The 13,509-nt window shown below is 38.5% G+C and overlaps 2 protein-coding genes across 5 annotated transcripts; one reads left to right on the top strand and one right to left on the bottom strand.

Moving 5' to 3' along the window:
- Positions 1 to 4,611: 4,611 nt before the first annotated feature.
- Positions 4,612 to 9,663, top strand: LOC107728028 (purine nucleoside phosphorylase-like). Of its 2 annotated transcripts, none has more exons than XM_016538084.1 (7): positions 4,612 to 4,838; positions 5,900 to 6,069; positions 6,157 to 6,260; positions 7,234 to 7,409; positions 7,536 to 7,726; positions 8,582 to 8,799; positions 8,894 to 9,663. In XM_016538084.1, the coding sequence occupies exons 1-6, from the start codon at positions 4,816 to 4,818 to the stop codon at positions 8,797 to 8,799; spliced, it is 882 nt and encodes a 293-aa protein (XP_016393570.1). In that variant the 5' UTR covers positions 4,612 to 4,815; the 3' UTR covers positions 8,894 to 9,663. The 2 variants fall into 2 exon arrangements, with proteins under 2 accessions (XP_016393570.1, XP_016393571.1); XM_016538085.1 differs by having other exon boundaries at positions 8,582 to 8,795; positions 8,890 to 9,663.
- Positions 9,664 to 10,161: 498 nt separating this feature from the next.
- On the bottom strand, positions 10,162 to 12,847 carry LOC107728027 (zinc finger protein OZF-like). Of its 3 annotated transcripts, XM_016538082.1 has the most exons (6): positions 12,747 to 12,847; positions 12,592 to 12,633; positions 11,906 to 12,098; positions 11,734 to 11,831; positions 11,561 to 11,639; positions 10,162 to 11,451 (listed from the first exon to the last, which is right to left on the bottom strand). In XM_016538082.1, exons 2-6 carry the CDS (start codon positions 12,592 to 12,594, stop codon positions 10,286 to 10,288), a joined length of 1,539 nt encoding a protein of 512 aa, XP_016393568.1. In that variant the 5' UTR covers positions 12,595 to 12,633; positions 12,747 to 12,847; the 3' UTR covers positions 10,162 to 10,285. The 3 variants fall into 3 exon arrangements, with proteins under 3 accessions (XP_016393568.1, XP_016393569.1, XP_016393567.1); XM_016538083.1 differs by lacking the exon at positions 12,592 to 12,633; XM_016538081.1 differs by having other exon boundaries at positions 12,592 to 12,847.
- Between the last annotated feature and the right edge of the window lie 662 nt (positions 12,848 to 13,509).

Consider the following 13,509-nt stretch of genomic DNA (forward strand, 5'->3'; position numbering starts at 1 on the left):
CGTCGATTTTTACAAAGCTCATCGGTCTGAAAAGCGAGGTGTGCTGTGATTGGCCAGCTATCCAGTTTTGGAACAGTGTTGTAAATACAACTTAACCACTGATTTCTAGTCGTGTCCATTTTTGGAAGGCCAAAGTAGTTTCGCTTTCACAACGAAGCACACAGCGTCTTCAGGACATGGCTGCAGCGTCAACAATACTACAGTGAGAATTAAAGTTACGCCTTCTTTCTTTGCGTTAACATTTGGGCGGCGTTATGCAAATTTTTCCACATAGTGATGTAGATATGTGGGGGCGTGTTAGAACGAGCCGTTTTAGGTAGGCGTGGCTGACTCTTAACTTTTATAAAGAATATCTCTTTGGATTTGAGACTTTAGTCTTTGCAACTTTACAGATCTTCTTTATGCACCAAGAGCTTGTAACACTCCAAAGAGAAAGGAAAACTTGAAATCGCATCATAAGACCTCTTTATGACCCCCTCTTCCTATTGCATCACTTTTATAATGTCCAAAATTTCCTCATATGTTTCTCAAAGTTCTTCCTCTTCGAAAGGTGCTGAAAAACTTTTTTAATTTTTTGAATAATCTGCACTAAATTAGCAAAAATGCCAAATAGAAGCCGTTCGAGATTGACTTTTGGACCTGTCTGTATAATTACTAAGGCTCAGTGTTTGCTGCACAGGAAGTTTAATGAAAGGCTGTGAGAGAAAAACCGAGTTAAAGTTTACATTTGCTTTGGTCCGAGTCCAAATATGTCTGGCAGTGAATTTCTGCAGTCAAACTGACCCACACATTTATTAAGTAACATTATAGACAAATCCAACAATGTTTCTCAGTCCTACTAAATTAGAAGATTCTTACTGGACCAGCCTTTTTCACATAGATCACACAAAAACACCTCAGTGCTTGTCAGTTCAGGAAATGCCAGTAAGTGGCCCATTTGGTACTGGACTGTTTTATTTCCTATCTTTGACTACACTTGATTCTGCCATAAAAGCCATTCTTCATTCAATTTCACATTTCTGCAGATTCTCAGTCACCCCTGTGTCAATCTGTAGATATTAATCGATACTGAAGCTTGGAAAATTCTAGATCTGCCAAATTTTGCTCATGACTTGTCTCAACTGAGCTTGTGGCCTTCTTAATCAATAATAAGGAACTCATAAAAGGACTGATGCATGCATTAGCCAAACCGCATAGTCTTGTCAAAGACGTCAAGCTAAACCCGTTAAACTCACATGCATTTCACACGTTGCGCACACACTCTCAATCATTATGAATAATAGGGTCACTATGCATGATGACGACAGGCCTGCTCACTTCCTGCGCTGACCGCAACATGTGACTTTCATGCACACCCTTGGTCTGGAGTGAGTATGCTTTGCAATTATCAGACGTGGATAACAATATTACCAGAATGTTATGTGTGCAGTTTGTTGCGTAAAGATTCATGTGTTCGTTCAAGACTCGTGCTGATCAGACGCAATTCCTCCAATCTACAGTAATCAACATTTGAAGCGGATCAAAAAAGTTGTCCTAAGACAAGAACGCGTTTTAGGTTTTGGGACAACCTGATCCATTTGAAATGTTGACTAGTGTAAAACAAACCCCCCCCCCAGGCTGATTTATTTTGCTTATTTAGATGGAGGCTTTCAAGTAATGTTTAATTTGCTTCAAATCACAAAGGTGAGACATTCTAAGGGCCTCCTGACCTTGTTCTGCAGGACTTGTTGCATAATAAACTTGGCACCGGGACAGCTTTGGGAACATTTTTATTGATTCCTACAAAGCTGTAACCTCTGAGGAAACGGCTAAATTGTTTTGTGCCATCATGAGCCGAGCGGTTACACCATTGGTCAGGATACAAGCGTGTCAGCTTGTGCAAAGAAAAAAACGCGTCATCAATACAGGTTGAGCTCTGCACAGCCATTTCTTTTCTTCAGCTATGTTTTTTGGGTTGATTATAAACAGTCACAACAGTGACTGAGGCAAAAACAGGGCCCCCTATAAGGCCTTTTATTATAGGTGAGGTTGTAAATATTATGCTTATCTGTTTGTCATTTAGTCACGTGTGGGTACCTTGAACTACTGGATGATCACAACAGCTGTAAAAAATGACCATGAATTTAACGGTAAAAGACTGTAAAAATGCTACAGTAAAAACCTGTTAAACGGTTAACGGTAACCCTACTATATACACGGTGAAAAACTGTATTCGACATTACATGTAATTTTATGGTAGTATACTGTTTTTGGAAGTGAGAAAGACCGTATAATTTACAGTGAATAACCGTAAATTGACATTCCCAGAATTCCCTGCGTTACATTTCAAATTTGATGTTTTTTTGTTGAAATAACTATGTTTCTTCTTAGTTTTTTCTTATCAGTTTTGTATATTAGGGTTGTTGTTAAATGAATGTTTATTGCATTATTTCAGTTTAATGTGTGTTACCATGATGGTGTTTAGTGTTTGTGTGAATGACACTGTGCGCCTTCTATATATGTTATTATTTAAAAGCTGCTTGTGATGGGCTTTTGTTCATCATGTGACTTTCTCATCACCGCCTGCATTTGGTGGTTATCAGTGCATTACAAAGATACAAAACAGATTTCAGTACTTCAATAAGGTTGGTATATTAACATTATATCAGTTAATGGAATTACGGTATTTAACTGTAAATTTAAGTTAAAACCGTAAAACCTAAAATGTTGCTACCGTATTTTACGGATTTTTTTTTACAGTGGGACATGACACAAAAAGCAGAAGCAGTTTCAGAGAATTGTGATGTCATGAATTGCGATGATGCCGGGCTTTAGGTGCCATTGAGTAATTTAATGGGCTGATGTAGGAACTGTGCTGTTACGATAAATATTGCATTAAACTGGCAGTCACAGAGGTGATCAAATAAAATGAATCATCATTCTTCATTGATAACCCTAAGATGGTTTTTATGGATTTTTTTTTACAGTGGGACATGACACAAAAAGCAGAAGCAGTTTCAGAGAATTATGATGTCATGAATTGCGATGATGCTGGGATTTAGGTGCCATTGAGTAATTTAATGGGCTGATGTAGGAACTGTGCTGTTACGATAAATATTGCATTAAACTGGCAGTCACAGAGGTGATCAAATAAAATGAATCATCATTCTTCATTGATAACCCTAAGATGGTTTTGACTGACATGATCATGTGTGGGAAGTGTGTTATACGAGGTGCTAATATGAATAGGATTCTTCTACCTAATGTGATATGTTTGAAACAGGTCATAGGTCAACGGGGGTCGTGAACTCTTTCTGAGTCTCTGAGACACCCTGGTAGATCCTGTTCTTAGTCTAAAATAAAAAAGCATGCATTTAAACATATGGGTTTGTAATTATTTTTATTCACTAGCGTTCCCTATTCTTTTCCTATCTACTTGTTTTCTTTTAATTTATTATAAAAATGAGCCTCTAACACTAGCATTCTCTATTCTTTTTCTATTCTATCTACTTGTTTCCTTTGAATTTATTATTTAAAAAACCTTGCTATATTAGGCTAACTGAGACTTGTCAAAGCACTTAAAGTCAAGTCAAGTTGAACTTTATTGTCATTCTGCTACATGTGTGGACATATAATGGAACGAAATGTCATGTCTCGCAGGACCACGGTGCTACATACTAATTAAACATAAATAGAAACATACAACAATAGGAATAAGAACAACAATTACATATTATTGCTCTTTTGTTCTTGATTGCTTCTATTGTCCACATTTGTAAGTCGTTTAGGATAAAAGCATCTACAAAATGACTAAATGTAAATGCAAATGCTGCAATAACTTCTGTGATGAATTTAGGATACATTTAGTACAAGAGCGTCCAATCCTGCTCCGGGAGGGCCAGTGTCCAGTTTGCCTCCAGCCAGCTTCGACACACTTGCGTGGAAGTTTCTAGAGAATCTGAAGACCTTGTTTAGTTGGTTTCGGTGTGTTTATTTAGGACTGGAGTTAAACTCTGCAGGACGAAGCAGGATTGGACACCCCTGATTTAGCATGAGGGGAATGCTGGAGAACTGAATTCTTTGACTTATGAAACTTTCTTAGGCATTTCTGCAATGTTGACCCAGGCGGAGCAAAGCAGGACGAAATATGTTCTTGCATATGTTCAGAACTCAACAAAATAGGTTTTACATACTTAATGTTTCTAAATACACACCCTGAAATTTTAGTATTAGCTACATATCATACGCCTGTTGTCCAGTTTATGGATACAAAGCCAAAAAGAAAAGGCAGTTGAGGCTATCTGTGTAAAAGTGCATGATTTCTTTATCTGAATCATTGTGAATTAGTTTGAACAAGCCAAATACACATGGACCCACATGACAGTGTTTATATTTGGATGACTCTTAGTCACGTGCGGTTGTGCTGTTCAACCATCCATAAATCTAATCTAGGAAAACCAATTTCCAGGCTGTTCAGTCTGACAGCTGTTGCTCAAGTTTTAGTGAGATGTTACTGATAACAGACCATGAGCCCATGACGGCCCACCCATCAGGAGGTGTTCCGCTTCTCGTTTGCGTCAAACGCGGGGCGGAGCGGCGGAAGCGGCGGCTCTATAAGAAACCGGCTACGAGATTTTTAAAAGGGATTTTAAAAGCGCTTTATTCATTCTCGCGTCTCGTTCTTGTGGTGTTGTTTTATTATCATCTCTTTTATTTTTGAGTAATAAAAATACATACCAAAAATATTGGTAATTCGTCGCGTACGTTCGTGTCTTACCATACATCGCTACATAGTAACATCGACATTTCCGAAGGATTTTTCCAGCGATTTTAATCATGTTTCCTGAGAGCAGCACTGGGTAAACGATTATTATTTTTTCGAATCTAATTTTCTAGTTCTACTGTCTTCATTCTGTCTTTTGAAAGTGAACTATATGGTTGAGTTTCTATTTATGTAAGTTATTCGATCAGTGGCATAGTACAGGGAGTTCAGTTAGCTGGTTAAAGTCGACCTATAATAATTCATCCGTTCATTCTTTCATTAACTGTGTAAAATGTAATTTAACCGAATTTTAGCAGCACTTGACGAGCACGTGGTGATGCGTGTTTCCCGCGAAGCGAACGGAACCGTTACTTAAGCGAATGTTTGGGGATTTAAACGCGGGGTTGAGAAAGAACGCTTTGAAGTACATATGTATTGGAGGGAAAAATTGACTTTGAATTGATTGTATTGACATTCTGTTAAAATGTACAAAAATAAAATTGTAAAATATAACATATAGCTACTGTATAACAGACACAATATAATCTTGACACCGTACTCTCTAGATATGTTTAATTAGCCAATAATATTGGTCAACCATTAACCTAGCCTACTACTTATAAATACCACTAATACCATACTATCTCTGGAGAAGTGCTTTTTAAACATCTGCTAGTTATTTTGAGAACAGTAGGCTAATTGTTTTGACAATTGATTGTATTGAAATGTATATTTGCTGCAATTAAATTGTAAATCTAAATTAATTTTTATGTTACTTTTTTGTGCAAAGGCCATAGTACTAATCATAAAGATGCTCTGTCACAGGAAGTTTATTTTAGTAGTCAGCCGCTCAGTTTACAGCAGTGATGTGTCAGAAAGTGGCTCGTGTTGCAGGATATTTTTATTTGGTATCTGCAGGCTTCATAGGCATTCAAATATGTTACAGTATTCAACATCTTAGTTACATTGTTGTATAATATGTAGTTATGTAATACATATGCAAATGCTATTGTATATATGTCAGTTGTGTAAGTATATTGTATAAAAGTGTAATGCGACTGTGTGTGACATTCAAGTGTGTCAGACATGTGGAAACACATTCAGTTACAGTCATGTGTGGGGCCTCTTAAACTCATTTTTTCCATTCTGTCTTCGCAGGTACAGCTATGAGGATTGCCAGGCCACAGCTGACTGGCTTCGGTCCCAGACTGCAGTGCGTCCTCTGGTGGGCATCGTGTGCGGTTCGGGTTTGGGTGGACTGGCTGACGCCTTGAAAGACCAGGTGGCCTTCGACTACAGGGACATCCCCAACTTCCCCCAAAGTACAGGTGCGGTTTACTGAATAATTTAGAATATTGTGTATCTTATCTTGTTAAAACCATTACTGAATCTGTGCATTTCTTTCTCTTCTGCAGTGCACGGTCACGCTGGACGGCTGGTGTTTGGCACTTTGAAGGGCAGACCTTGTGTCTGCATGCAGGGACGGTTTCATCTCTATGAGGGATATCCCATCCAAAAGGTACGAGCACCCTATAATACACACATTCTGGCTCGTCCGAGTCCAAAACATGTCAACAATACAGCTCTTTGTCAGTCTGACAGTTAAATTGAGAGGTGGTTGTGGCTGTATTGTTGGATTACAGATCCAAACGGTCCTGGGTGCTGATCCAAGCCTCTGGGTTTAAGAACGGTTCACTTCTGTATATTTAAATATCACTGAAATTGCAAGTTGCACAAACTTGAAGGACTCTGACCTAAAGATCCTTCTTAACCAGGAACTAACTATATTTGGTCCACACATGACCTTATTGAAAACAGAATTAGTTTTAACTGGTTGTGTTGTGTGCCTGATTGACCCTGTGGAATGCAAAGGCCAGAACACTTATAGCATTTACACCGGTTATGTATGCGCTAAAACTTAAAACGTACTGCTAATATCTGCAAGGTGCAACAAGTTGTCCATCTGATGCTTGATCAACAATTAAAAAAACAGCACAAATGTGACCCTAGATCACAAAACCAGTCATAAGGGTAAATTTTCTGAAATTAAAATGTATACATCATCTGAAAGCTGGATAAATAAGCTTTCCATTGATGTATGGTTTGTGCCAATATTTGGCCAAACCTGGAATCTGAGGGTGCAAAAAAAAATATCTAAATATTGAGAAAATCGGCGTTAACGTTGTCCAAATGTAGACCTTAGCCATGCATATTACCAATCAAAAATGAAGTTTTGATATATTTACGGTAGGAAGTTTACTAAATATCTTCATGGAACATGATCTTTACTTAATACCCTAATGATTTTTGGCATAAAAGAAAAATTGATAATTTTGACCCATACAATGTATTGTTGGCTATTGCTATAAGTATACCAGTGCTACTTAAGACAGGTTTTGTGCTCCAGGGTCACAAATGGAACACAGCTGGTGCAAACTGCAACTGATGCGAGTTTCAAAGCATCTCAAACTAAGATTGTTGTTCTGTTTTAGATTACGATGCCCATGCGGATATTCAAACTGCTGGGTGTGGAGACCGTGATTCTCACCAACGCCGCTGGCGGACTAAACCAGGACTATAAAGTAGGCGACATCATGATCATCAAAGATCATCTCAACATGCCTGGATTTGCTGGAAACAACCCTCTGGCTGGACCCAATAACGAAAGGCATGTTTATATGTGTTTATTTATCACCACGGTTATGTCACGGATCTGTTTTGGCATGCAGAGATCCCTCCCACACGTGCTCCTGTAGATACTGTTCACTACATAAGCCTTACTCGACCTCTTTAGGTTTGGCGTTCGTTTCCCCTGCATGTCTGACGCATACGATCGAGAACTCCAGCAGCTGGCGCTCGACGTGGGTTCGGAGCTCGGTTACAGTGACTTCCTGCGAGAGGGTGTGTACTGCGTTCTAGGCGGACCGTCGTTCGAGACGATCGCAGAGTGCCGCATGCTGCACAAACTGGGAGCTGATGCTGTCGGTAAGAGTCCCGTCTGCTGTAAAGCCAACCAATCAGAACACGCTATTGTAGCTTTATGATATAAAATAATATAATAGAGTATTATGCAGTTCTCCGACACGCTGAAAAGAGCATTCGAACTGACAACAGTTAGTATTCCTGTAGTAGGTCATGGGTTCGATTGCCAGGGAATGCCTGAACTAATGAAATGCATACCTGAAATGTAATACAAGCCTCTTTGTATAAAAGCATCTGCCAAATGCATAAATGTAAATGTGACAGTTTAAAATGTAACTCTATGCAAATGAACAGTGATGCTGTAACAAAGTAGCTGGAAGGCATTCATTTTCAATCTTTTGCAAGGCAACTTAAGGGAGTGTTTACAGGACAGTTTTCAACTTAAAACAGGAAATTTTTATGGGTTTTGGCCATTCAGTTACACAAAAACGGTGTTTTGGGGGACCGAAAATGCAAACTTTTGAAAACGGGTTTCAAAGTACAAAGTTACAATAGCAGAATCTAACGATAAAAACACAAAGATTTGTAAACGGTTACGTCATGTGCATGTGCTATTGGCCTGGTATGCATTAGTTGTTTTTGCGAATCCGAATGAATGGCGATCGTTTTGACAACATTGTCGTCTGTATGCGAAACTTCTCAAAAACGCACAGGAAAAAGCGTTTTTAGTACAATAGTGGTGGTGTAAACATACCTTAAGTTGAACCAAATTTAACTTTTTATGCAAATGAACAGTGGTTTAGTAACCAGTGAGTTATTGTTCTGTATAATGGGTTTTATATAACATTGAATTTCAAATTTGTTTATATGCAATTTGTTCTGTGAACTAGTTTAATAACCAGACTTCATGTGTTTTAGGCATGAGTACGGTTCACGAGGTGATCGTGGCACGGCACTGTGGGATGCGCGTCTTCGCTCTGTCTTTGATAACTAATGAGGCAGTGATGGACTACGACAGCGAGGAAAAGGCCAATCATGAGGAGGTTCTGCAGACGGGCAAACAGAGGGCGGAGCAGCTGGAGAGGCTGGTGTCCACCGTAGTCACCCGGATAGAACACAACAACAATTTTGCTTAAAGAGGTCATATGATGCGATTTTAAAGATCATTATTTTGTGTATTTGGTGTAACAGAATATGTTGACATGCTTTAATATCATATGACCCCTTTAAGACAAAAGAACGCTCATTCATCTGTGAACAAACATTATGGTTATGGTTGCAAAAACTGTCAAACAGGTCAATTCAACTTAGCTCCCACTTATTTATACTTTCTGAATCTTTTTAAACCCTTCATTTTTGGTCTGTGATATTTTGCGCTTATGTATATAAACCTGGTCAACAGGAAAGTGCTTTTTTTTTTCTTTCTCTCTCTCTCTCTGTAAAAAAGAAAAAATACAAATAATTTTTACATTCCTCTGAATGCCAAAACTAATGTTTCTCATTTCTAAGTTGACGTTTACCATTTGTTGCTATGTCTTAATTTAAAAGTTGAATTCTTTGTAAAACTTTGATTGCTTTGTAGTATTTGTCAGTAGATGTACAGTAAATGTCTATCTTATGTGTGGTTTTTTTTAACATTTATTAGTAAAATTGGCTATTTATTACGCATGTCTCCCTTTCGTCTATGGTGGAAAAGTGAGTTTTGTGTACAATTTTAATATTACACATTACACAAAAAAACATCTTAAATGCTGGTAGTATTTCTATGGGGTCATGGTGATGGGGAAATATTGAGATGGGAGAAAAAAAATTTGAATGCTTTTTCTCGTTCCCAAAACCTGTGATGGAAATAATATCACTTAGGAGGGAAAATAATGTCAATGCTTTTTGTGAGTGAATGCAAAGTTTCTCAGGGGAATGCAATATTTTTGCGAGTGAATGCAAACCATTGAAATGTTTATTATTTTTTTCCCCATCAAATATTTTTTTTTCCAACACTGTGTCCACTTGTGGGCTCTGCATATTTCAAAGAAAAATCTAAAAGAAAAATTATATTTTACTTTTTTTTTTTTTTGCATGACATTATTTCCATGGCAATTACGTTTTTTACATTTTAAATTGCATTTCTACTCCTTTATTTCAGTTTGGTTTTGAGACATTTTATTTGAGTATTAAATGTACAAATCTGCAAATGAAGTTTATTTGCAAAAACAGATGTTTTTTTTTTTTTTCAAAAATCATATTTTTTATGTTATCATGTTTTTATTGTGTTAGTTAGCTGTATTTTTGTTTGTTATTTTTACTTAATCAAAATAACCCAACTGCAGTTTGATTGAGATTAATTGGAATGCACAATGAAAAAAAAAACATGATTTTTAAAAATTGTTAAAAACGGAGTTATCCGTTTTTGCAAATGAACTCTTCAAATAGTCTCATATATTTTGTTTTCCTTATGCAAAATATAATTGCTTTATTTCATTGTAAAATTTGACCCAGGAGAGTCACCCTAATAATATCCAATAATTAGGCATGAAACATCTTGCAGATCTTCTAAGAAAAGTCTCAAATATTTGGTCACAGTTAGGTTTTTTCAAGAAAGGCACAAACGGAATGACTGTTCAGTTAGTTCTCTTCCACATTAGAGTTTGCAGAACTTTTTGTCCCAGACTGGCAGACCTTCAAGTGATAGTTACGATGACTGCTTTGAGAGAAACGCTTGTCACAGTTTCCGCAGCGGTGCGGTTTCTCTCCCGTATGAACCCGTTTGTGTTTGGCTAGCGAGCTGGCCTGAGTGAACTGCTTACTGCAGACGTTACAAGCGTAACTCTTCTGCCCCGTATGAGTGAGCTGGTGCGTCTTCAGAGATCCTTTGAGGGCAAAAGTCTTCCTGCATACATCGCAACTAAACGGTTTGTCTCCAGAATGCGTCAGTAGATGAGTCTTGAGATGCGTTCCTCGCCGAAAGCCCTTCCCACAAAGCTCACAGCAGAAATCTTTGACTCCCGTGTGGAGCTGCTTGTGGGATTTGAAGGTGTTGGCGTGTACGAAGGTTTTTCCGCAGTCCTCGCATCTGAAGGGCTGTTCGCCCGTGTGAAGCCTTTCGTGCGCCTTGAGGTTGCCCTTTTGGGCAAAGCTCTTCCCACAGTGTTTGCACAGGTATGGCTTTTCTCCAGTGTGAACTCGCTGGTGGTAGTCCAAGTAAGACTTGGTGAGGAACTTGGAACCGCATTGCAAGCATACAAAGTTCTTCTCGTCAGCATGCGTTCGCTCATGAGCTCTGAGGACGCTTATCAAGGTGAAGCTCTTCCCACATGCGGCGCAGGAGAACGGTCTCTGGTCACCGTGACTCATCATGTGATTCCTCAAGTGGTTGGGCAAGCGAAACACCTTGTCGCAGAGCGTGCATTTGTGAGGCTTTTCCACCTTGTGGTCTCTGCGGTGGATTTGGAGGAGGCGTCTGGAGCCGAAACGCTCTCCGCACTCTTGGCAAGCGTGAGGCGTTTCTCCGCGGTGGAGCTTCTGCTCGTGTCTTCTCAGGTTGTTGAGGTGGGTGAAGGTCTTTCCGCAGATTTTGCACATGTTCTGCTCATCGCTTGCATTCGGTTGCACTTCTTCAGCGGCGTCTATTGGGACGTCCAATCCTGTCTCGATAATATCGGGTGGATCCAGTGTGTTTAATGGTACTGAAATATCATTTGATTCGTCCTTAGAGTTTGGTTCAGTGGTCCACTGCTCTTCTCTTTGATGCTCTACAGATTCAGATTCATCTGCATCGGCCTCTATTGATTCTGTAACATGAACAAGGCATGTTTATAGATATGATATTGTATATTTAGGCCTTACATTAACATATTATACCATGTTAATCCAATTGCATTAATGTGAGGTAGTCTGTACCATCTACGGCAGCAGTTTGACACTCTACTTGTTCCTCTTCATGGACAAATACTTCTTCAAATCTAAACTCCGGCTCTTCCTAGATGAAGTCAGGGTTATGTTAGTTTGATGCACAACAAATCAAAGCCTTTGTATATTCAAAAACACAACAATTACAGCTGGATGTGGGTTACTTCAACAGTCTGAAGAAGATGTCCACCAGATGGGGTGCAATTCAATCTTTCCTGGATTCCCGACACAACGTCTGAGGTGAAATCTTGCTGATCTCCTCCTACAACAGTGCATTTTTCTTATTTAATCTATTAAAATAACAGTAACACATGATTTAATTATGAGGAGAACCACCTTTGACATGTTCCTCATCTTTGATATGAGTGTTAAGTGGTCTTCCACTCCCAGCAAACTGCTGCTCTACCATATGGTCGACTTGATCTGGTTGTGTAAGATCTTTTCTTGATCCACTTGATGCTTTATGAAGGATTCTGCAGATGTGTTCAGCTGCTGAGTTTGTTATTTTCCTTATAGCAGCCGTCAGATTCTTGTGAATCAAACAAGAAATAATCAGTTTAACTGTTAAAGTAAAATTAAAAGTTTTGCTTACCTAACTGTTGCATACAACAGGTTAGCTTTATTACGTTTCCGCACACATAATGTTGAGGATTGACGCTCCCACGTTTATTAAGAAAATGCCAAGGTTTGAAAATCCATATATTTTGTTATTTATTTATGCATGTTTTCTTTTTTCAAGGTCCACTTTTTTCTGATAGTTCAAACATTAACTGAGGTCGTTTGATATTAACCAGCTATCATCGGAAAAAAAGGGATTCATATAAAATAACACATAAAATATCTAAATCGAAGGACTCCCATATTAGTGTATTATCTTTTTACAGTAAAATAACCATTCAACTATTGTATATTTTGGAAGTAACGTTAACTATGGTTACCACGGTAATTTTTGGTGAAAGTAAAATGGTTAACATATTTACAAAAGTTAAAATGTTAATCATTATACTTTTGAACGAACTTACCATTTTAATATCAGTTTCTGGATTTCCATTTTGACGTTTTGACTGAAAAATATCGAGTTGACAAATTTCTGTCACTATAGAAGTGACTAAACTGTCCATTATTAAGAGCACTTGTTTCTGGACCGATGCTTCACACGACATGCTTCTATACACACCTGTAAAATATCGTTAAAAATCACTAAACAGGTGAATATATCACCGATTTATTTGTTTTGTCGAAGTCTCTTCAGTTGCTGTGCCGTGACGTGTGCGCGGACTCTGAACAGTTTCCGGTCACGATGCATTTCAAAATAAAAGTCACCCACTAAATGTAAAGGCCATCAATAAATCAGCAGCGAAGGTTTTTAAAATGTTGTATTTTTGCAACAAGTATAAGCATAAACATTCATTAAAAAAAAACATTTTAATATAATTAATCAAATATAAATATGAAATAAAAGACGTTGACACTAAAACCGTTTCTCAATCCTGGCCCTGGAGTCCCCAAACTTCACATTTCTGGTGTCTAACAAATCTAACACGCCTGCTTCATCTAATCAACTCATAAACTCATCAAGCGCTGTGTGAAATCTGACGTGTGCAGTAATCAAGCAGTTTGGGAAACATCTAAATGCTAAGAACAGGACATTTCGGTTTACAAAAATACATTCTTTGTGTGGAATGATGGGTTATATTTCTTCAGCTGACCCATAAAGCCTGGGTTTGGCTGAACGTAAGGCCTGGCGGTTTTCACAGCGCTGAAGGCTTCATCAAATGACATCTTCTCCTGGGACATGAGGAACCCGATGACAACAGAAGCAGAGCGAGAAACGCCGGCGTTACAGTGGACCAGCACCACTCCACCCTGAGGAGCACACAGTAAACAGGTTAAACACACACACACACGGAGACACACAGAGACACACACACACACACACA

Source organism: Sinocyclocheilus rhinocerous, unplaced genomic scaffold (genome assembly GCF_001515625.1).
Source record: "Sinocyclocheilus rhinocerous isolate Xijiao unplaced genomic scaffold, SAMN03320098_v1.1 scaffold1900, whole genome shotgun sequence".
NCBI classification, from domain to species: Eukaryota; Metazoa; Chordata; class Actinopteri; order Cypriniformes; family Cyprinidae; genus Sinocyclocheilus; species Sinocyclocheilus rhinocerous.

Excerpts from the sequence above, each read along its gene's own strand:
- LOC107728028 (XM_016538084.1), top strand. The coding sequence starts at position 4,816 with ATGTTTCCTGAGAGCAGCACTGG. Across the intron at positions 6,261-7,233 it reads AGGGATATCCCATCCAAAAG|ATTACGATGCCCATGCGGAT; the intron begins GTACGAGCACCC and ends GTTCTGTTTTAG. Across the intron at positions 7,410-7,535 it reads GCTGGACCCAATAACGAAAG|GTTTGGCGTTCGTTTCCCCT; the intron begins GCATGTTTATAT and ends CGACCTCTTTAG.
- LOC107728027 (XM_016538081.1), bottom strand. The coding sequence starts at position 12,732 with ATGTCGTGTGAAGCATCGGTCCAGAAACAAGTGCTCTTAATAATGGAC. Across the intron at positions 12,099-12,591 it reads CAGAAACTGATATTAAAATG|AATCTGACGGCTGCTATAAG; the intron begins GTAAGTTCGTTC and ends TTGATTCACAAG. Across the intron at positions 11,452-11,560 it reads TCAAACTGCTGCCGTAGATG|AATCAATAGAGGCCGATGCA; the intron begins GTACAGACTACC and ends TTCATGTTACAG.